The 22152-nt window shown below is 41.1% G+C and overlaps 1 protein-coding gene across 5 annotated transcripts in view; it reads left to right on the top strand.

The window, feature by feature from the left end:
- Positions 1-22152, top strand: part of cntn5 (contactin 5) — a 74742-nt gene that overhangs the window by 14691 nt on the left and 37899 nt on the right. For all 5 annotated transcript variants that reach the window (XM_029170977.2, XM_029170979.3, XM_029170976.3 and 2 more), the window contains 2 exons: positions 7953-8071; positions 17084-17293. In XM_029170977.2, coding sequence (XP_029026810.1) covers positions 8017-8071; positions 17084-17293 — 265 coding nt within the window. In that variant the 5' untranslated portion in view covers positions 7953-8016. The remainder of the gene's footprint in view (positions 1-7952; positions 8072-17083; positions 17294-22152) is intronic.

The raw sequence follows: 22152 nt of genomic DNA, 5'->3' as shown, positions 1-22152 counted from the left end.
GCAAATCGTTGGAATTTTGACACAATAAGACATATCACTCAGCCAGTTTCTGTCAAAATTGGGTCAGTAGATTCTGGGATGTCGCCCGTAACAAAGGAAGAGGAGACAGAAAAAGCCCGGGACTCAGCTTTCCAAGCATTCACACATCATTTACCTCCAGTGCTACAGTCAGTTAAATGAAGGTAGAGTTGGAAAATATGCACTCATGCCTAGAAACTCCACCTGCATTGTGTGACAGTCCCATTCTGGGATCTACGCTCGCCGTCCTCCGCGAACGTGCACCAGCGAAGCGTGGGCAGAACAAAGTCGTCTCTGCTGTCTCTGCGTGGGCGATAATGGGGGATTGTACACTGCTAATACACATTAGTCGTTTTTTAGGCTGCGGTTCTTTTGTTTATAAGCTGTGATGACTTAATGTCAGGCTGCCAAAAATAACCTTAATTGTCTCAGTCACTGTAGCAGCAGTCATCGGGCAGCACCCTCGCTGCCGCTGCAGAGGTTTTGTTGCATGAGTTGACGCGGACCCCGTTCCAGTTGGACGGACAGTTAAGCATCAAAAGTAGCAGTGAGCAGATACATGGTGACACCAAGTGATAGCAGCTCGGTGGGGTTTACAGAGCACTGATGCTCATTACATCACACATTTCCTAAAGACCAAATAATTAACGGTGTGTTTACTCCAATTACAGTTTCATTACTCACGGCAACCGTCAGTAGGACTTTTTTATGTTGCTTGGTGTTGGATGGAATAAAGTATTATAGAAGTGCGATGGTGAGCTTTCCCCTGTAATGGAAATGGTTTATGAATAATTAAAAGCCTTCACATTGCGAGATGTCAGTTGCCTTGGGAATGCTTGTAGCAACTGTTGCCTCCACCCATCGCCTGTATGCCTGTAAACCTCATTAATGGTAGGAAGACACTGACCAGGAACATCTATAGTTCCCTTATTAGACTGTACAGATGCCGATAAATGTCAGACTAATGAGTCACCGACGTCCATTAAGGAGTAAATTATATAATTAGAACAATATGATATATACTTTACAGGTAGATGTCATTACATTAATTACTTGTGTTCTCTAAATATAACCTACATTATGCTGTTTACAGTTGTTTTGAAACTCAAATTCGCTAACTACAGACAAACTGTGCCTGGCACTAGCTGACCTTTCTGAATTTGATCCGGTGACTCTGAATTAATGAGCGATGCTGTGGCTGAGAGGATTTTCATTGTGAGCATCCAAATGAGTTTTATTGGAATGTAGCTTTCAGCTGTGATTCAGAAATTGTCCCCCTGCCCCAGAAAATCGTGCTTACTGGAGTTGTGTCATTATTCACCGTCTATGCTCCGCGCTGCATCACGGCTCTGCGCTCCAGTTCTCCAGAAATGCCGAATTATAGAAATAACATTTTACAAAGCTCTGAATAAATACAACGTATACTACTATTTAATTAATGTTTTGCTTTTGCGAGGGAATATATAACCTTATATTTTAAGACATTACCAGAACCTTAATAATTCATTTCAATTCTAAAGCTAAAGAAAATATGATTTATATTTTGTATATGCATGTATGTATGTATGTATGTATGTGTGTATATATATATACTACTCTCTGCAGTGATCCGAAGTTCTTGGGGCATGCTTCTATATGGGAACAGTCAAGGGCACTGTATTGGCCACTGCTTTGGGAACTGGGGTAAAAGAACTAGCAGAGCAGAATGTGTTCAGCACAGACTAAAACAAGGTGAATGCTGACACCACTTGTAGATTACCTGCATTGGCTGGCTCCTTTAGCAACACCTCTGATGGCTTTATAGATGCATTGTGCCTCACCCCCAGGCTTTATGCCATTTCTAAGCATCTCATCAGAGTCAGTGACAAGTGAAGTAGGGGGAGCTAGAGCGACTAACGGGGGTGAAGACTGGGGCAAACCGCCTGCCTCCAAGCCAGACTCCCAAAACTCCACTTCAGTATAGTCTGTGTTTGTGTAGTGCAGATGTTCTCTTCTGTTTTTTAATTTTTATTTTTGCAGCTACTCACCATTTTGTACTGTAATTCAACGCATGCATTGCTCAAGGGCGCACTCTGCAGAACCCACTGGAGTTAAGTCACGTACTATGCACTGTTGGCTTCAAGCTGCCAGTCCATTGACTGAAAAACATGAAAGGCCCCTAAAAAGCCCTCTTCTTAAGCTTCAGCTATTATCCTCTCCTGCACCTGTTCCTTCCTATTAGTTGTGTTTAAGATGTGTGCTTCAACACGACTTAGCTAAAGGCTAATCTGGAGAAAATATACTTTCAACATAGGGCTTGTTTTGGTCAAAGGAGTGCAAGTGTGATGAGCATAATCCCTGCATTATCATGTTTTAACTTCATCCCTTGCACAAGTCATTCTAAAGAGATTAGTAGGCTGTATAGATTGAAATACAAAAACATCTCCGAGCAGTGTTTACTTAGTCTTATGAAGCTACACATTTCCAAAAAAAGTTTTATTGCAGCCTTGAAGGAAAAACTACACAAGTCCAACCAGGTCTGCTCTTGGTAGAGTTACTTAAAGGGAAAATCCACTCCAGCCCCAGTTTGTACATGATGACATGTTCAATTGCCTCAACATTTACAGAAGAAAGAGTGTGTGGGAAAAGAGATAGAGAGACCCAGAATTGTCCCGATCCAAGAGTCAGTGTAAAAATGAAGCTTTTGAAGTGGGTCAAATTGGAGGTATGCTCGCGGGTGGCTTTTCAGATGAACTCTGGCAGTGCAACACATTACACTGTGTGTGGTTTGTTCCAGGTTTCTGCCCGGTAAGAATATATACATATTTCTGCTGTAGCATAAACGTCCCTCGTTTTTACGATGTATAGAATCAACATCAAATTCATTCAGCAGATCCCAGTTAAATGCCCGAAATCATTATTCCACCAAGCAACAGCATCATTATTGCTGCACGTCACATCATGCTGGTTAAAATTAGGGGGCGATCTGAACAAATCCCACATCAACTGTAGTCTGTTACACCACCAGTATCAGTACACAGCATACGTTGACATCATCAAGTGAAATGTCAGAATATCTACAAATCAATGAGCGGGGACGAGTGGGTTTTCACAGAGTTTAATTCTTCACTCCCTCACATTTTTGCTCATAGTTTCAGGATTATGATATTCAGATGACTCAAGGGGAAAAAGTGTGTGGTTAATGCTGCCTGGCTGCTCCCTCTGCTTTCTCACACATGTTACTTGAGCCCTTCTCTACCCACAGTCCTATTATCACTACAGTAATTACTGTTACTAGTACCACTTATTATTATCGTTAGTGTGAATAACACTTTCTGTAGAGTATAAGCACTTGAAGAAGAAGAATCAGTAGCTAAAGTCTTTCAGATTACACAATAGGTCTTTTATATTAAAAGGAAATGTTCCGATTATTATACTACACATTTTAGGGAAATACACTCTTAGTAAATCACTAGGGCTGAAAAGGTTAATCTGTATGCATGTGTTTGTGTGCGGGCGTGTGGGTGCTGATTAAATTTCTGGTCCCATCCTTAGATGGACTTACCTTGCTTGATGTACAAGATGTATGCTAATTGGAATTGGCGACAACGTGAGACAAGGGAGTGTGAAAACAATAATTACTATCTCAATCAGGGTATTACACTTGTCACCCGGGCCTCCACTCGCCTTTATGACTCAACCTTGAGCTAATACCTTCGGTCCAAAATAGGAAGGTTAAAGCCATGGCACGTTTGTGTGTGAGCGTGAACACATGGTTGTTTAATAATTCACATACATTTCTCCAATAATACACCATGCGCAGCACAGTCGTGCCAGTAAGAGCACGTAACAGGGTTTTCTTCGAAGCATATTCCTATGTCTGCATTCTGCCTTATCTTGGAAAAACACAGCATCTTGCTCCGAGTGGATGTGGATGAACATATATGCTACTGTGACAGCATCATTAGGTGATGTTTGCGGCGCTGTTTGTCGAAACCTCCAGCGTGGGAAGCCTTGTCTTCATTTGTTCCATTTGTAACAGGACCTGCTGAAGCAGAGCATTGAGACCAAGTAGACAGATTACATTCAGAGCTGTCAGTTCACCTCGTTGCTCCCTGGTCTCTACCTCATTAATAACCGTCTGGCTGGACTGTGATCAGCCGGACAGAAGCGTGCCAGAATCCAGCTCTCGAGCTCCCCAACGTATAAAGCCCATATGTAGAGAAGTAATGAAAAGCTATTGTGCTCAAAGAGCGAGTCCTTTAAAGAAAAACAGAGTTGAAAGGAAGCATCTCTGGGGAATGGTGCTGACTGGACTACTTTTAGTAGTTAGATAACATTTAAATTGGAATAATTCTGTTTGCTAATTGCTAGCTGGTGTACTGCAGCTAGGATTAGCTCAAGCACCATTAACAGGATAATAATTACATGTACTAGCTGGACGTTTTACTCCTTTATGTTAATGTCCCTATCATATATTTCATGTTTTATTCAAAAGCCCAACGTATTTGTGGTTATTTTTTGCTTCAGAACTCAAAAGTTCAACTTGCTTCTTCTATATAAAATATATGGTCGACTAGAGGGTGAAAGACACAAGTCCACAAATGACATTTCTGGCAGCGTTTTGTGAGACACTGAGCAGTCAAGTGGGGTGAACTTTAGGTTGTCTTGAGTACAGACCCACTTTATTTGATACACGCTGGGGACCCATGTTCTCCACTTGACAGCAGAAAAGAGAGATTCACATCCTACCCACAACTCGGCTCCTGCAGTTCCCTGGTAACTGAGGGAGTAGAATTTCCATGCTAATGCTTGTTGTCAAAACATTTTGTCATTTCATTGAGAACGATGACTGATATTTCGCATCTGATTATCAGTCCCACGTACGCTTGACACATCTTCTGAAAATAAACAATCCATTCCATATGCATCTGGCCTGGGTGTGAGCCATCGCCCCTTTTTTAAATTGAAGCATCAAACTGAAGGCTAAGCACTGATGCATTTGGTGCAACTGTGTGCATTACACAATCTGGCAGGAATTAATGGTTTGTCTATTTATATAAATTTCGACTCCTCAGTTTTTTTTTTATCCATTTGTTTTTACTCAATCAACAGTCAACCAGATGGGATGCTGGTAAAGGATCAGGGTTTTGTTGCAGCACTAGCACTTAATTTAGCATCAGAATTATAATTTGAAAATTAAAGTAGAGAAATAAAACACTTTCTCTTAGACTACATCTCTTCAGGTTTGAACTTTTGCCAATTGGATCCAAATCATAGGAGAGAAATTGGTTATATTTATGGTAATGCTTTCGTGTCTTCTGTACGTGGTCAAATAGCAGATGCTATTTGACAAGAATACCCTGTTGACCAGAGATGGAAAAAAGAGAGAGGCTGCTGATGGATTTCTGTAGAAATAGTATTGAATTCGTGCTGATGCTCAATTTGTTCAGTCCTAGACATAAAAAAGTAAATAGTGGCTGGAGAAATCCTTTTTTTTTGTGCTTTGGCTCGTAATGTATGCAACAGTTCTGCGCATACAGTACGTTATTGTCCTGCATGTTCTACTTTCATGCAACTGCTTTTCAAATGCTGGAGCAGGTCGTAATGAGGAGGCCGAGCACTTTTCCAAAAAAGCAGAGCAGTTCTCTCCCCAGCCTGTGCAGACGCTATTTTAATCTGAGCAAAGACTGAAAACGGCAACATTAAGTGTGACCCCCCACTTCCTTTTTGTGTACTAATTTATTTCAAGCTGTAAAAAAGAGCAACGTGCACAGAGGAGGAGCAGATTGCATGGGGTGTGCAAGATGCAAAATCCACTTATATTACAAGAAGGGGAATGGAAAATTGTCTTTACATTTCTTTCTTTTTGATTTCCTTGTTTTTTATTCTCTCTCTAAATAACATAGTGTAATTGGCAAGTCACTAATTGCTTAACCCACAAGAATTACTGATGGTGCATAGTGAGAGGATAGGGAGCAAATGAGGTAAGGCAAAGACAAGGAGGCATAAATGATGAATGTGACACAACTCCTGCTGGATCTGGACATGCTTCCCTCAGCCCTCAGAGCCGTCTGTGCCTCTGCATTAATGATCTCAGTAACACACAACTTAAATGAAGATGAGAGGGACTGTTAGTGGGGTGGGGTGGGGGGGGGGGGGGGGGGGGGGGGGGGGGGGGGGTGAGAAAGTAACAGCTAGAGGGGGTGTGCTTTCAGACATGTTGGCAGAGAGTCTACAGATTCTACACAACTGGAGGTTTACTGGTTTTGTGCTGAAATAAATGGGACTGAGAGAGAACATCAAGGTCAGCACACCTCTTTATGCAGGAGGCCTACACAGCATGAGCAGTGTATCCATTAGAGCTGTCTGTAAATACAATTGTGTCCATAAGTAGTGCTGCGACAGTATGTTTTCTACATCATTTGCTCCTGAATATCAGTGTCTGCTAATGGTCTCGGTGGTATTGGGTCTTAGTATTCATGTTTTAATGATAGACTTCTAATGGTGCTATTCAACACACACACACACACACACACACACACACACACACACACACACACACACACACACACACACACACACACACACATGAACTCACGCACGCACACACACAATATATATCCAGTATATACATTTGTATACACACAAAAGTGTGAGTAATTCAGTTAAAACTGAAAAACAGCAAAGGTTTGCATATCAAGGCCAAATATATTAGTTGTGCCCCAAACTCTTTTTCAAAACATCTCAATAGAGAGCCAAGAATACAGGACTTATGTAGGGTTAATATTGTGTCCTTCAGAAGAATGGGCTTCCTGGCCAGAACTCCAAGCACCATCATCTGGCTAATGCTGTTCCTACAGTGAATCACAGTGGTTGCAGCAGCGTGGATACTTTCTGCAGTGCTTTCTGCATTTGGTCCTGTGATGGACTGGGGACATGTCTAGGCTGAGGAAATGGATGGCTGAATGGTTGAGTACTCTCTGTCCTTGTGTGGGTCCCAAACACCAAGCGCTGCTGTTAGTGTGTCTGCGTGGAGGCCAAGGTGAATCCTGTGAGTTCTTTTCTCCCAGCGAAGGAGCTTGTCTCCAGGTCTACATCATTCAGCTGCTATCCTAATTCACTGTGCAGCATTCAATACAAAGCAGGTGAACAGCTTGCTCTGGAAATCACTCATGATACAAAACCATTGGAAATCCAGCTACTTGGTGTTAACACAAATTTAGTGAAGAGAAAGCGGTGTCTCCGTGGATCTGAGCACTTCACCCTTGGTGCTATGCTTTGGCTCATTCCTTAGCTTTAAAGCAAGCTTCTCTTTGATAATCTGTAAACTACTTTTACTTTCAACTCAATAATAAGAAAACACTTCTGCACCGAGCATGTTCTGTGGGTGCCAGTGACTGATTAATTCATTGAAATGCGATTTTCTCAGCACAAGCTCTGTTTTGTAATAGTTTTGTAATGTGATTGAAACGTTTGGGCGCTTTGATAGATTGTGTTGAAAACCCAGATGCATAAAAGCTGTCAGAATTTAACAAAAGGGTCATTGTATGTGCTAAATATAAGGATATCAGGTTTTGAATGCAACTTTTTAAAAATATTTAAACAGTATATGCCAAAATGCCTTTGGCTTCAGAAGCGCTGGTTTTTCACCAGTTAGTGCAGAGGCAACAAAAACTGTTGTTCTGAGTGCACAGTGAGCTCACAAGCAAAAAGGCACAGCCCATTGTATTTTTTGGATGAAAAAGTGGAGTAGGGGCAAACTTGTCAAGTGCACATCTCCTCTGGGCCATATGGTGGGAAGTTTGCTGTGATCACGAGGCGGGAACGTAAATGTGGAGATGCCATTGCGTGGTTTTGTGCAGTAGGCGTGTATTTCTGCGTTTGTATCTGATAACCTGTGCTGCTCCGCGTCCTCCCACCGAGCCATGACGGTTTTCCCTCTCTGTTTGTAGGCACAGCTTTAATGAAGAAGCAGACCTGCTAACATTCTTGCAGAAGGGACCCTTTTCAACAAGTATGGGGTCACCATGGAAACCATTTCTGCTCCTGTCTGTCATCAGTGGCCTTTCAGGTAAGAAATTCTGAAGGCAGCGTTCAAATAGAATAGCAGGACATGGCTGTACAGAACAATGTTTTTACGTGCCGAGAAATTAAACAGGGTGCATTTAAGCCTGCTGTTATGACTCAGCAGTTGTTAATGTGACACAGCTGGTTCTGACGGAGGGCATGGGGGAGAGGAATCTGCACCTTTGAAATGATTTTGCATGTTAATATGAGAAAAAGGTGAAGCTCTTATAGCTCTTGGAGCATTTCCCTCGAGTCTCAAACACAGGGGACATCAGAAAAAGCACAGGTCTGTGATGAGGCCACATTTCTACTGTATTTTTAAAGCCCCAACAATTTGCATGACATTTGAAAAGGCAGCGTTGACTGGCTCGCAAAAATGTGTTTAGTGCTTGAACCCATTTATACCACCTTAGGTGGACCTTATTTATACAAGACTGCCCTTAAGTGTTTGCATTTGAATTTAAAGCCTTTATGTTGACCCTAACCTCACCGTGGCACCACTCAAGTGTAGGCTTCTGCGATCTGATACATATCGTTGCTAGTGTGATTAGCAATGAGTGCACAAGTTTATGTCACAGATCAAGTGTCTCCTTTGGTCTAAAGCATATGTTTGCCGGTCTAATGGACTCGGCCCCATTAACGGTTCCTTCCCACCAGACGAAGGTTTGTGCACTCTGTAGCTGGCTCCGAGCTTCGCTGTTTCTGGGAGCCAGACACACAGCGTTAACCTCACTCGCCTGCTCGTTAAACCAAACTATTAAATGCAAACAACTGTTTAACTTTCTCAGCCCTGTCTCCAGGGACAGTTAGAGGCTGAATAAATTGTGGCTGTTTTTTGGAGTTAAAGACTGGATTTCCTTTTTTTTTTATAAGTACTGTAAGGGCTGGCTACAATGCTTTAACCCTAGCTGCCAAGTAGTATATTTCAGGGAGGTTAATAAGGTCTAACCTTTATAGTGCTGATTCTGTGTTGGTGAGAAGGGGACCCTGTCTTTCAAACGCTTTCTGCTCTTTATTTTACAGAGGTAGTCACACCTCGGTCTTAACAGTGTGATGTTTAAGTTAAAATCAGCTACAAAACATTGTGAAAAGCCTTTGCTATTTAAATGTGCACATGTTGTGCTGTGTTGATGTCTTTCCAATCACCAGCCTTGCTCCACAGCTGCTCCGCGTTAATTTCACAGGAATTTTCAATTTAGTTAGTTTCCCAAACTAGCTAAATGGAATTGTGTCCTATTATGATTCAGTAATCGAGAAGGCAGCTGACTGACAGCAGGTTGACACTGCATGTGGATGATTAGTGCTAAATCACTTATCTTTGTGTAACTGGCGCTGGCTTTTTGAGGAATTGTACATTTGACCTCACTAGTACCGTACTAGTGAGGTCAAACGTACGGTATCATCACACAAATCATTATGCGAGTGCAACTTACAGCATAAACAACCTTGGTGAGTTAAAACGCAGGTGATTAGCTACAGTACTCAGCCAAGATAGTAACACAAAGTGGTTTAATATTGTGTTTTAATCATGACGGTCATTATAATTTAGCCATTAAATAAACCTTTGTCAGCAAATAAAGGAACATTTTGACTAAACTGAAGCTGCTTGTGTAGAATATTAAATAGTAATACCAATATGAATAATGGGTTTTTACCAGCCTAGTTGTGAGTCCTTGACCCTGTCACCCTAGTACCGTGTGAATGCAGTAAGACAACACTGGCTCTTAAATAAAATGACCGATATATAATAATAAATAACCAATAATTAGAGATAAAGACATTACGCAGTGATCCATATGGTTTTACAATCACTATAATTGATGCCTTCATGTACTTTACTCTTTCATTGAACACTGTTGCAGCCTGATAACGGTCTAACAGAGGCAGCATAATAATACACCAGAGAAATGACAACAATACAGTATGAATATTAAAAAATATGCAACACTACAGCACCAGTGCTTCATTTCTACAAGATGTGTAATCAATAAAGCCTGACTCAATCAAACATTAAACCTCAAATAGCACTGTATTTGACAGGCCCCGTTCCTCATGCAGCCCAGGACCAGACAGTGTGATGATACAGGAATACATTATGTCCTTCATTATGTTATATAATGTGCTTCCAGTATTTTAGGGTTTCAAAGCAGTAAATGTAACAAAATGGGTTTTACTGATGTTTAGGCTGGATCGTCAGTCAGTCCGAGTCAGTCGTATTCAAGAATGACTCAAGCTAGAGAGATGCTGTAATAGGAGAAAACATTCTCCGAAACTGAATGTAGCAGTGCCCATCGAAAGCGTCTCTGACCAGCACACGCTCTCACATGTACAGTAGGAAATCTCTCAGGAACGTCACGTCTGTGGGCGTTTGCCTGCTTCATGGGAGATAACACAAAGGTCACGGCTGCTATAGGAGGTGCTGCTGTTGCAGCGGGGAATTGGGAAAACAGGATGGAGATCAGCCGACTGTGGCATAACAAGATCTTCTATGGATCCAGACAATATACAGTCACACTACTGCAGAACTGGGCTTTTATTAGTAGTATTTACTGTAATAGGAGAGTGAGGAGAGTTCGTTTCCCTTTCCCTCTGTGCTTTGATGCACCAACTGTGAGGGTCACAGTTTGACGCTCTGAACTGGGAATGAGGAGGAATAACAATACCAGCTGTAGCCGCGTCGGCCATTATTAGCAATACTTTTCAGACTTTAGCCCGCACATACAAACAGAGGTTATCAACTGAGGTTGTTGTGTGGTGGGTTTACAACACAACCCAGCGTTGCGCTGGAAAGCAGCCCTAGCAGCAGGAGCTGTCAGCTTGACTAAGTGCTGGTGCTAGTGTTAGCAGCCACTTTGGATATACGCCTGTCAAATGCTGCTGACTCTGGACCTGATGTACATAATGAGTCTGCAGCTTTTCACTGAACTAAATTGCCATCACAGACTACTGAGTGTTTTACCCCATTTTAATTAAACACTGTTTAAAACTTGTCTTGTGCTAGAAGAAGTGCTAGTACCAGTTTTACTGTTACACATTTTTCAAACCTGAATCACACTTTACATTACCAAACACACCATTAGTTAAGGCTGGAGGTGGAGATTGAACTAGTTGATCAAGTTTATAAATAGGGGCTGAGTAGCTCGGCCACTTAATTTGTTTCAGTTGAGTCGATGCTGTCCATTGATTTTTGATCTCAGGATTTTGGTCCTTTGTACCTCGGGTGCAAATAGTTGACAGAATTTGCTCTGCTTGTTCATTATAGGTGCCTCAGCTGTGTTGCTACATCGACTCCTGCTGTCCTACCAGTTTGCAGAATAATTGGCTCTATGTCTTAGGCCTTATTGGACCTTACTGAGGCGGAATTTTTCAGCTTTAATATTTTAGACTTGGGTGGAGAAAAATACTGTATAGGGCTATGTCAAATACCAGGCTAAACAGGCAGCCAGACACAATGACAACTTAATGTTGTTTAAGTCCTGTAAAGCAAATTAGTTTGGAGCAGGAGTGTGCTGGTACTGGAGGTGGAATTGCCTGATTGAATAACACGACAGGAGGATGGAACAGAGGGTTCATCCCAGGTCCCTGCTTGTGTCTTTTCTCCACTGACTGAGTTGCAATTTTGGTTCTGTTTCTGCTGCTTTGTGCCTGATGATTAGTCTACAGGACAGCGTCAGCATTAACTTTATCTCTGTATCTTCGTTGTGTTTTCTCTGCTGAATACTCACCGCTCATGAATGCACATCTAAGTCTCTTAGTCTCAGACAGTGTAAACATGCCAAGGAACTTAAAATCTGCTCTAGGGAGGTTCTGATGTGGAACATGAGCAGCAGGAGTGTATCCGCACGCACAGTGACCCCTGCCTTGCAGAAATTAGTTTGCACACAAAGTGTTCATCATTGTTAGTCTGCAGAAATGTATCCTCCAGTTTAACTGTGTGACTCAGTGATGTAGCTTTATTAGTTTTCACACAACAATGGAGCTCACTGGCACAGGCGAACAGGCTGAATCAGGCTTGACTCAGAGATGGTGAAGTTAGTAGATGCAGTTCATTGCTGCATTCAGTGGGATTTGTAGACGCTAACAATGCAGGAAGTCACCGGCCTTATCCGAGAAGCACAAAGGATCTCAATGCGTGAAATATCTGCTGTTCGGATACAGAAAACAGCTGCATGCTCTTACTCCAGAGGAGGTGTATACTCTCTGCTCATGTGCATGTGAAGCTCTTTGTATAGTAGAATTATTGTGGTGCAGTATTTCTATTCTTATTTAATAGTAAACAAACCACATTCACATTGAAATGTCAAATTACTTCTTTAAATTACAGCAGTACAGTATTCCACATTCTGCCTTATGCTATTTTTGTCTTTTAAACAATTCAGATCCGCGTTCTTTCCATCACAGTCCTACATTTCTGTTGAAATGTGCAGGCCAGGAGCTATAAAAGCACAGACAAATGAAATTTTAAAGGCGTCACATAAAACCCAGAAAGAAGAAGATATAGGCAGTAGATCAGTATTGTCTCCAGGCGTATTTTAGTCCAATAACAAGCAGTGACAGGTCTTCATTTAGTTTCTCCGTTCTTTGTTCTTAAGAGACATTTTTGATCTCATTAATTTGGTTATTTTAGAGGGATGTCTCCCAGAGGACTTTTATTAGATCTCCTGGAGGAACTTGTATTTCCTGTTATCATGCATTCATGGACAAAAACAGCTGGGCACCGGCTTATCAATAGTCAGTGTTAGAGACTCTGTCTGCAGTCCTGACATTGTCTGGGAATCCATTTTCATATTTAACATTTGTAAAACATTTAGTTTCATCTGTGGGTTGTGATTTTAAGGAGGTGTTTCACTGATATGCATTTAACTGATGTTGATCTTCATTTATACAGCAGAAACCTCAGTCAGCCTTAGCTGTCACATCAACTATCCAAAATACAGTATGTCATATTTTAGTAAGAGTGCCATACTTCAAACTGGTTTTCAATATTCTCAGCAGCAGGAGCCATGAGCCCCCGTTCCCACGAGTGCAATGCGGTCTTTATCTATTATGATACTTTTGACATGATGCTTGTGCAGTGGATTATTGACCTACTGTTCTCTGGGAATATTCTGTGAAAATGTGCTCTTTGAAGACAGTAGTTGCTCTCGCATTTTATTTTCCTCTGTACCTGTCTCCTCGGCCTTATCTCTTTTTATTCCCTAGTTATTTAAATCACGCTGAAGCAGAGAGGGCAGCACAATTAGATTTCTCTCATGTTTAAAAGTGGGACGGGCAGGCACGATGTCTGGGGCCATTTTCTCCCTCCCCCCAGTCCGCCTCTGATTGAAATCCAATGTTACGTGGAGTGTTAAGTGTGGAATGGTAATTCATCTGTTCCTCAGCTAACTCTGAGGTATCTCAGTATTAAAAGTGGGGTGCGCAGAATATAGATGTGTAGTGCAGTATGACTGTGGTGTATAAGTGATGCATGAAGTCATTTTCATCAAGGGCAAAAGAGTCATGCATCAGAAATATGGTTGCATATTGGGAAATGAATGTGTATTTGCATGCACTACAGAGAGCTGGACCATGCAATGAATATATTTCTGTGGTTGGATTCATTGAAAATAAACTTTAAAATTTGGGGCTTTGTTAGGTTACTGCCAGTCAACAGAGGTCAGCTCCATCCTCCCACCAGTTCAAATACATACAGCGTTGATCACTGCACATTCTTATATTAATAACTTTAACATGAAACTGCTGAAAAAAAACTTCAGAATCTATTTTAGTCCCCTCCAGCAGGGACTGATGGACTTTCTCCAACTGGCAGTGAAACCTGTGACTGAGCTTTTCTTATACTTAACCAACCTAAGCCCAAGAAGCAGAATCAAAAAAGGAATAAATAAAATCATTGTTGTTGAGCACGAGAAGTTGGGCGAAACATTGGAGTCTTGGCAGTGGAGCTTCCCTGGTGTGTGCGCTGATCAACGCTATAATCAGTATCCAGAGACTGGAGGTTTGGCATTTCAGAGCACACGATTACATACAATAAGCCTGTGTTCTGAAGCCAAATAGTGAAGTGGAAGGTTGCCTGAAGCCAGTGAGAAAAGTCTGTTGCATTTTCTTAATATTTGAGATGAAAGGCACCACGCACAACCTGAGCTTTTGTCATTTTCCTGCATTATAATGTCCAGTCTGGGTTTTAATTGAAAGAAAGTTATTTCATTGTTTTGTTTTTATACATTCCTATAGTGGAATAAAGGCTGATCTAGCAATTAGTCTTCTGTGATATATTGATAGGTGAGGTTACATACGATGCCTGAATTGTTGTAATCTGTAATGATGTTCCCCTGGACAAATGGTCTGAAACATAATCAGCTTCAGTCAATACAGTCTCCCTGTGAAGGCCTTTATTAATCTTGTGAGGTGTGGCTACTCATGTCTGTCCATATGAGCCTTTCACATACTTAAACTACATTATTCTAATTAATTTTTCATAGCATCGTCTGGAGGCAATAGTCCATTCAGTGTAAGTGGTTTCTCCTTGTTTTCTCGGTCATTGTCCAAGTATAAAATCGCCGTTCTCTCGCTCTTTTGTTAATGTTAACATGAAAGTAGCAATGAGACCTGAATAATCACCAGTGGCATTGCTCCGGAGCGCCTAAAATGCAGCAGGTGCAGCCCTTTCAACAACAATGAGCGCTTCTGATTTTGCACCCTGTGAAAGATAGAGATCGGTGGGATCTGCAAGGGTCATTGCTTTTATCAGATGAAGGTGACAACTGACAAGAGCAAGTGCCTGTCGGCTTCAGTGCAAACAAAGAGACTTTTTCTAGTCTGCCGTATTTGTCAGAGTTTAGCCTCAGTCTGGATGGTTATTTTCCTGGGTAAAGGGAATAAAACACAAAAGATCTGTTGTTGACAGGACTTCTCTGTAACCTGTTTAAAATCATTGGCGTGACTCAGAATAGATGCACACCCTCATCACCAAACAAATGCGTTTTTATTGCTAATCTTCTGTCATACAGGGAGAAAAAAATAGTCCCACTAGCAACTTAAGATGCCGCTATTAATTATTATCATATCTCTTGGGTGCAGTCTGAGAGTATTTCAAACAAATGCATGTTATATTTACAATATGTAATTTAAATTTTCTTTGCTAATTTAGCACAGAACTATTAACCCATGAGAAACACAGAGAAACTATCTAAAATCCCCTTTTATCGGCTTGTTTAATTGGAGTCAGCCTTGCAGTTTTAGCAGTTTGCCAGTTTATTTCTGCAGGGACACGAGGCTACATTAAGTACAATCCCACATAATACCTTACACATCCGCTGACATTAAATGAGGATGATAAAGTACTTGAAATGCAGCTCAGTGCCATGCAGCACAGTAAGACAAATGTATACACGGGGCGTTCACAGTGACCGTTAGAGCAACACAAATGAAAACGTCAGACTGGAACAACCAAACCACAAAGTTATCCATACATTATAGAATGTTAGAGTGCGGCTGGAGCTCGTTAATTACTGTGTTATGGTCTTTTCCTTTTGGTTTTCCTGGTTATTTATGACTTTGGCCTAGTCTGAACCAGCTGAGAGAGGAACTTGCTTCCACTCATCAATCAGTCATTTGTCAATAAAGAAGTCTTTATTTTTTATTACCGTGATGAAAGCGTGCCAGCTGGCTCTGACATTACGTTACATGTGTTAAAAAAAGAGCAATTCTTTCCTGACAGTATTTTGAACGTTGACTAAATGAAGTCTGTGCAGCTGTCGTCTCTTTACAGGACCATTTTTTTATAACAAGCTGTTTCCTTGTCATCGCTGCTTTTTTCTTTTAACTTATCTCCAACTGCACAGCAGTAAGTCAGAAGGATGCTGTGTATGTACTGCATGTGCATGTATGTGACATAGTACTGTAAACTGATTTTTGTTGATTTTGTTCTAAATACATTTCTAAATAAATCTGTAACTTTCTCCAACTGTGGACCTGTAAAGTGTAGCTTACTAGTGAGACCGTACAGTATATATGTCTGTATATAGTCAAGGAACAAAACGTGTGACAGCACTGACAGCGTGAAAAGTTCATGTTGACACATCATTAAAACTTAACCAAGAGGGGAAAAAAATAACAGACGCTGGATCCAGTCACTTCTGCTAAATGAAACAAATCTGTGGTCATGGTAGCATCTATTCTTAGAAAATAAACAAACAAGGACTGCACTAGTCTTTCACAGCACGTTATATTTCTACCTGGGGTTAATACGGACATACAGTATGTAGCCGTCAACAGTTTAAAATGATCTCCCTGCCTTTTCTTTGGAAGCTACCTACATGTATGGGTGCCAGCAGTGGCCGTGTCATTCACTGGATACCTGTATGGATTGATTCCCAGACAGATAAATAATTTAATTATCGACCGCCTGCTAATTGCTTTGCTTATCATTTTGTGTTCAAACTCACAATATGTTTGATTTTAAAAGGAGTTTCATTTCCTGCCTGTCCCAGAATCCGTAACACAGTTCATGTAATTGCCCATTGTGCATTTGTAGATAGCAGTATTTTTGCAGCTGACAAGTCCCAACAGGCACATAATTATTTCTGGGTTTGTTCCGTTCTTCGGAACACTTTATCATTTGGTGCAGATCACCCCGCTCTAGAGAACCGCGATAGAACCTTGCTGAGTTTGAAGCTTCTGGTCAAAGAAATAAATCCAGAGGTGTGTAAATAATGTTAACTTATTGTTTTTAGAATGTCATTAACACAGAGGTAAGTGCTTAGTTTATACTGTTTACACACAGCCAATTATTGCAAAAGCTATATGTTCTAACAATCACTGGGATGAAGTATCAAATCAAATATAATGGAAAGTGCATCCAAACAGCAGAGGAATGGCTTTTATTAAAGACAGAGTCCATAGATAGATAGAATAGATAGACAGAAGTCCTTTGAGTAATTACAGCCAATTCCACTCAAAGGCAAGGCTCTACAGTATATGATGTAACCCTGTGCTGTGTTTTACCTTTTCTTCCCAGACTTGGCGAGAGCTGTTGCAGCACGGCCCATATCATATGCAGCAGTGCTGCGAATGAAAGCAGACAGCTCTTCATCAGTGCTCAGCTCGCGGAGCCGGCCTCGAGAACAACGCGGTGGTGGACTGGTGGCTCCTGACTGGTCTGCTTTCTCCAGTCATCCCCTGTCAGCCCTGAGTTTGCTCAGCTCTCAGGAGGATTACCGGAGCGAAGGTAAAACTAATGTTGCAGTCAGACCTACACTTCGTTGGCTCTTGTCTGAACCAGTGCGAAAAACTTTTGCTATTGGTTTGTTAAAGTTCACATTTAAACAAAGTTTATATAACAGCCAAGACACCTCATAAATAACTCATCTGCAACTGTAGCCATGGGCGATAATGAACAATTGTGGATGGCGCAGATTTTTGCCTAGTTAAAGCAGCATAATATATTACACTTTTTTTCACAAACTGAATGGACACTGGGTCATTGTTACTTTTTCAGCCAAACACCAGCGCCGCCCGACACCTGGCAAAACTGACATTTCGCAAAAGTAGAATTTCTCATCCTGCCAGAATTGTATCCGTTGAAATATTTGCAAATATTCTCATTTCTCAAATACGGTATTAGGACCTTGGAGCTTTGTTCCACCATTCTTTTCTTTTAGACGCCGTCCTGTGGCAGAAATGACCCTCAGAAATGCTGCTCACACTTTTGTGTTGAAGGCATTTAAATGCGCAGCACATGTTTCAGCGTTTCCCAGTCTTTCGCCAAAGTCTTTGTAAGTAAGAGCTCGATTTTGTGTTGACTGTTTGTGCTAGAACACCTACAGCCACCAGGAATCAGCAAGTACAGTAAGTATTGATTTTATTCTAGTTAAACCTACTATACATGCAACAGATCCAGTAAATAAGCTCGTGGCAACTTCAACTTTGCAAGAGGTGATCTTTTAGAAATGAAGCCTTCCAAAGGTTATAAATGCTTAAATTGTTGTTATTAAATTTGCAGCCTTACTAAGCTGAACTGACCCCGATTTCACTGAACTATGAATAACACACAAAACTTTCACAAATATTTCCGTCCGTTTTGTGTTTTAATGATGATGGCAAATGTAATCAAAGTGACCCCCTGGACATGTGAGCCACAGTTTGTGGTTTTGCTGAGAACTGTCAAATGAAATACCGCAAGAAGAACTGGAAAACGTTCAACAAAAAAACAAAGCACAATATTGTACAAATGTTATTTCCCAAAAGCCGCTTACCTGCATCTTTGAAGAAGTTGTTCTGAACTGAAATAGCCATTTTTAAAGGGGGCAGAAAACCCAACTCAGAAACACCAAAATAACTCAGCTTAAGTAAGTTAGTATGAAGTAACATATATTCATGCTTTTTTTAATTATCTTTCTCAGATAGCGTCATAGTCTCTTGGAGGATTTTGTATATTGTTGTCCAGTTCTTGACAGTTTTCAGCCATAAATAAAACCCAAACCGCAGCAGGACGGTCGCTTGTTGTTACTGTGCTGGATAAACAGTATAATGCCCAACCTTCCAGACTGGAGTTGGATCTGTGTTTCTGACACCATTTTGAAGGTTCACACACTCTGGGTCCGGACCTGAATAAAGGGTATAAAGATAAGGGGCCGTGTGGCTTCCAGGCATCTCTTCACAACACACACCCAAATAAATAAAGCATGGCCTAGTGTAGTGCTACCAACTTGTAGGCGCACTACAGTTGATAATACTGTTAATCTAGATACACCTGACGTTTTTTCTGGCTGTATACATGTATGTGTGTGTGAATTGTTCCAGAGTGGCCAAGGGACCAAACAACAGCTAAGAAACCTAAATGAATAAAATGACCTTTTTTTTAGATGTAATTACTCTATATCCCATGTCAGCATCTGTCACCGTCTGCCTTTTGTCTGTCAGCTATTTGTCCTGGGTCAGAGTCCCAGTCCTGACCACCTGCCCAGTACTCACCTCAAGGGCTGAGATCTGGACGTCTAGGTATAGGTGACAGGAGGTGCCACATTAGTTTAGATGAAATTCTTCTCACCTGCTGAAATGGACCAAACTAAAAGGTCTGGACACTCGAGTTGGAAACACCTCCAGACTTAATTGGTGTGAATGTACTCTGCTATCTGTGCACTTGGTTGACTGTGTCTGGCCTCACAGCGTGTGCAGGGAAGCAGCCTGTTTGGATTTGGTCTGGAAATGAATCTCACCTATCCATCATCCCTGTGTATGGTCTACAGTGACCAGGGTCCTGCCCTTTCTGAAATTGAAGTGGGATCATGGCAATATCCAGCTCGCACTTTGTTCCTGTCAGTATAGAAGCTATAGATAAGATTGATATCTTTGTCAAAAGGGGAGATTCGATAACCCCAAGACAGCTAGTGACACATGAACAACATGATCTCTGCTCTAAATAATCTGAAAAAATTACATAGGAATAGTGATAGTGATTGTTTCATATATGACCCAGTGCCTACCGTAATGCTGACGACAACACTTACACTGAAATGTACAGGTACAGTACCATGTACCCGCGATGTAAAACACTGAAGACGTTTGCGCTTTACTTGTCCGTTTATTTACTATGTAGAAGTCAATCACAGATGGTGGGTTTCACCTCGGCGCTCAGGCAGAACACGCTGCTTCTTTACGGCCCTCAGCAGTGTAATATACACCGTGTTGTAATTCAGATCAGGTTCAGTCGTTACACATAATTAGAGCACAGTCAGTGAGGACAATGACACTTTTTGTTGTTTTGGCTCTGAGCTGCACAATCGCTGGGTTTAAAACGCAACAACAACATCAATGTGCCAACTCCCCGTTTTAATTTCAGGGCATTTAACGTCCACATCAGATGAATGTTGTGGGAATTAAGTTGTAGCCACTTCAACACCACAACACAAAATTAAGTGCATTGTGCAAATTAAGTACAAAGTAGAAGCCGTCACATAAAGTCGTCAGAGTTTTATTTCATAGGCTGTTTCTTTTGACCGACACTTCCCACACGCTCTTTTGTTCTTCTGCTTAACTGGACACTCCAACTTACTCTAGCTTTGTCTGACACAGGGATCCTCTAATCAGGGTTCCTTCTTAAATGTGTTTCTAGCACCTTGTAACACTACACACGTTGAATTGCTTTGCTTCGTATATACACTGCCAGGATTGCAACTTAATATTGATTCATTTTCTCCCTCTGATTAGGGCATTATTTCAAAAGCTCCTTATTTCCCCGCAGGGCAGTAAATTGCTGAGAAATGGTTTGTGAGATTAAACGTATGCCGGGAAAAAAGACCCTTTTATCTTTTCTGTCATCGGTTTATACCTAAATAGTGTGAACTTAATCTCTCAGTTAAATGGTTTCTGTTAAAACAGCATAAATGTGTGAAGTGTGTCATAGAAGCAAGTCGTTATATAGAAACCATTCTTCTGAAGAACACAGAGCTGCAGTTTGCATGGATCTGCTGTAGGAAGCTGCAACGTGTGCATCACTTCTGTGTTACCAGAAGACTGGATCAAAGAGTAGAATACTCTAAAGGAGCGGAACAGAGTTGCAACCAGAGCTGTCAAAGTGAACACACTACACCAACTAGCACATCAATATGTGGGAGTATTTGTTCCACGGAGAGTTAAGTTTTCATACAGTATAAGAGCCACTTTAAATCACAAACAAGAGCACCGCAGATCAAGAAACTGCCGTGGGCTTAGTCTAGAAGATGGTGAGTAGCATGTTCTTAATTTGTCTCTAAGTTTCTTGCTACTCATAACTGTAAAATCCAGGCTGTAAATCATAACATCAAAATCTGCTTCCCAGGTACAGTGGTGAGAACGTCTCCCGTTTTTAAATGTCAGCTCTTTGGTTTAAATCTAATAGTAACTGTCAAGCTGTGAGGTAAACAGTGGCACGATGAATCATCTTCTATTTTGACAGTTTTTTACACATACTGATGTAATTAATTTCAATGATTTATAAAGTAAGAGTAATGTTATTCTCTTATAAGGGGCTATCATTCCACTGTGCAGATACAGCATGTTTCCATTTTCCATTGATTCTGTTGTTTCCAGCTCCTGATAACGAGTAACAGCCTATTTACATGAATGCGCCATGTGTTCAGTACCACACACAACAAAACGCCACGTGTGGTGCATCTCATCGCCACTGTAAATGTCAGACTTGTCAGACAGTACTTTTAGGGTTACTTGTGACCGTGACATGAGCGGCCTGTGATTTCATACGGTAGCTGCTGCACATACATTATGGTAATTTTCTGATTTATTGTAGCTGTATGCTAAGAATAATGCACAGTTTGGCTACCGGTCAATTAACTAGCAAACTCTGAACCAAGCGAGGCTTAGAATATGGACCAAAAAGGGCAAAGCCTATAAACAACTTTTCTGACACAGGAGCTGGATGGTGCCTCATTAGACTGCTCTTTTTTACCTGCTGGACTGACAACAGAATAGAAATATGAAAAGAATCCTTTAATTAGACCTCAGTATGACATTACTGTTTCTAAGAGGATTTCATCCTGTTAGACGCACAGACATAAGACACCCCCAGTAAAGGCACCACCAGTGACTATGAATATGCAGATGGAGGAGCCGTCTGATGAGCTTTGAAGGACACATCAAACATGAAGTCTCTGTGAAAAATATTATTTTACTATGTATGTAACATTTACACTAGGGTCTTGTTTTATTTCTTGTAACTTTGCGTAGAAGGTGTTATAAAAAGGAGACGTGCCACAAGAGAGTAAACAGTGTTGACAGACTGACAGAAGAAGGATTATGTTGTAACAAATCCCCCTGACAAGATAAAAAGAATCCTGTTTCATTCAATGGTCGTGTTAAGAAAAGGGTGGACGTCAGTCTGTGTCTTAATATAGTCATCACTCATACACTGGTTGTACCAATAGCCACCACTCTCTAAATGGATTTGCTTTAAATATAGTGACTGGGCTAAGAGGCAGCAGCAGAGTCCTTCCAAACCTGCCTAAGGAATAAATAAATCTTCAACGAGTTAAAACCCAGTCAATCCAAAATATACTGTATGTAAAATATGTAAATGGAATTGTCTCGAAT

Source organism: Betta splendens, chromosome 13, assembly GCF_900634795.4.
Source record: "Betta splendens chromosome 13, fBetSpl5.4, whole genome shotgun sequence".
Classification (NCBI taxonomy): Eukaryota; Metazoa; Chordata; class Actinopteri; order Anabantiformes; family Osphronemidae; genus Betta; species Betta splendens.
Note: the sequence above shows the minus strand (reverse complement) of the source record. Positions and strands in the feature narration are given on the sequence as shown.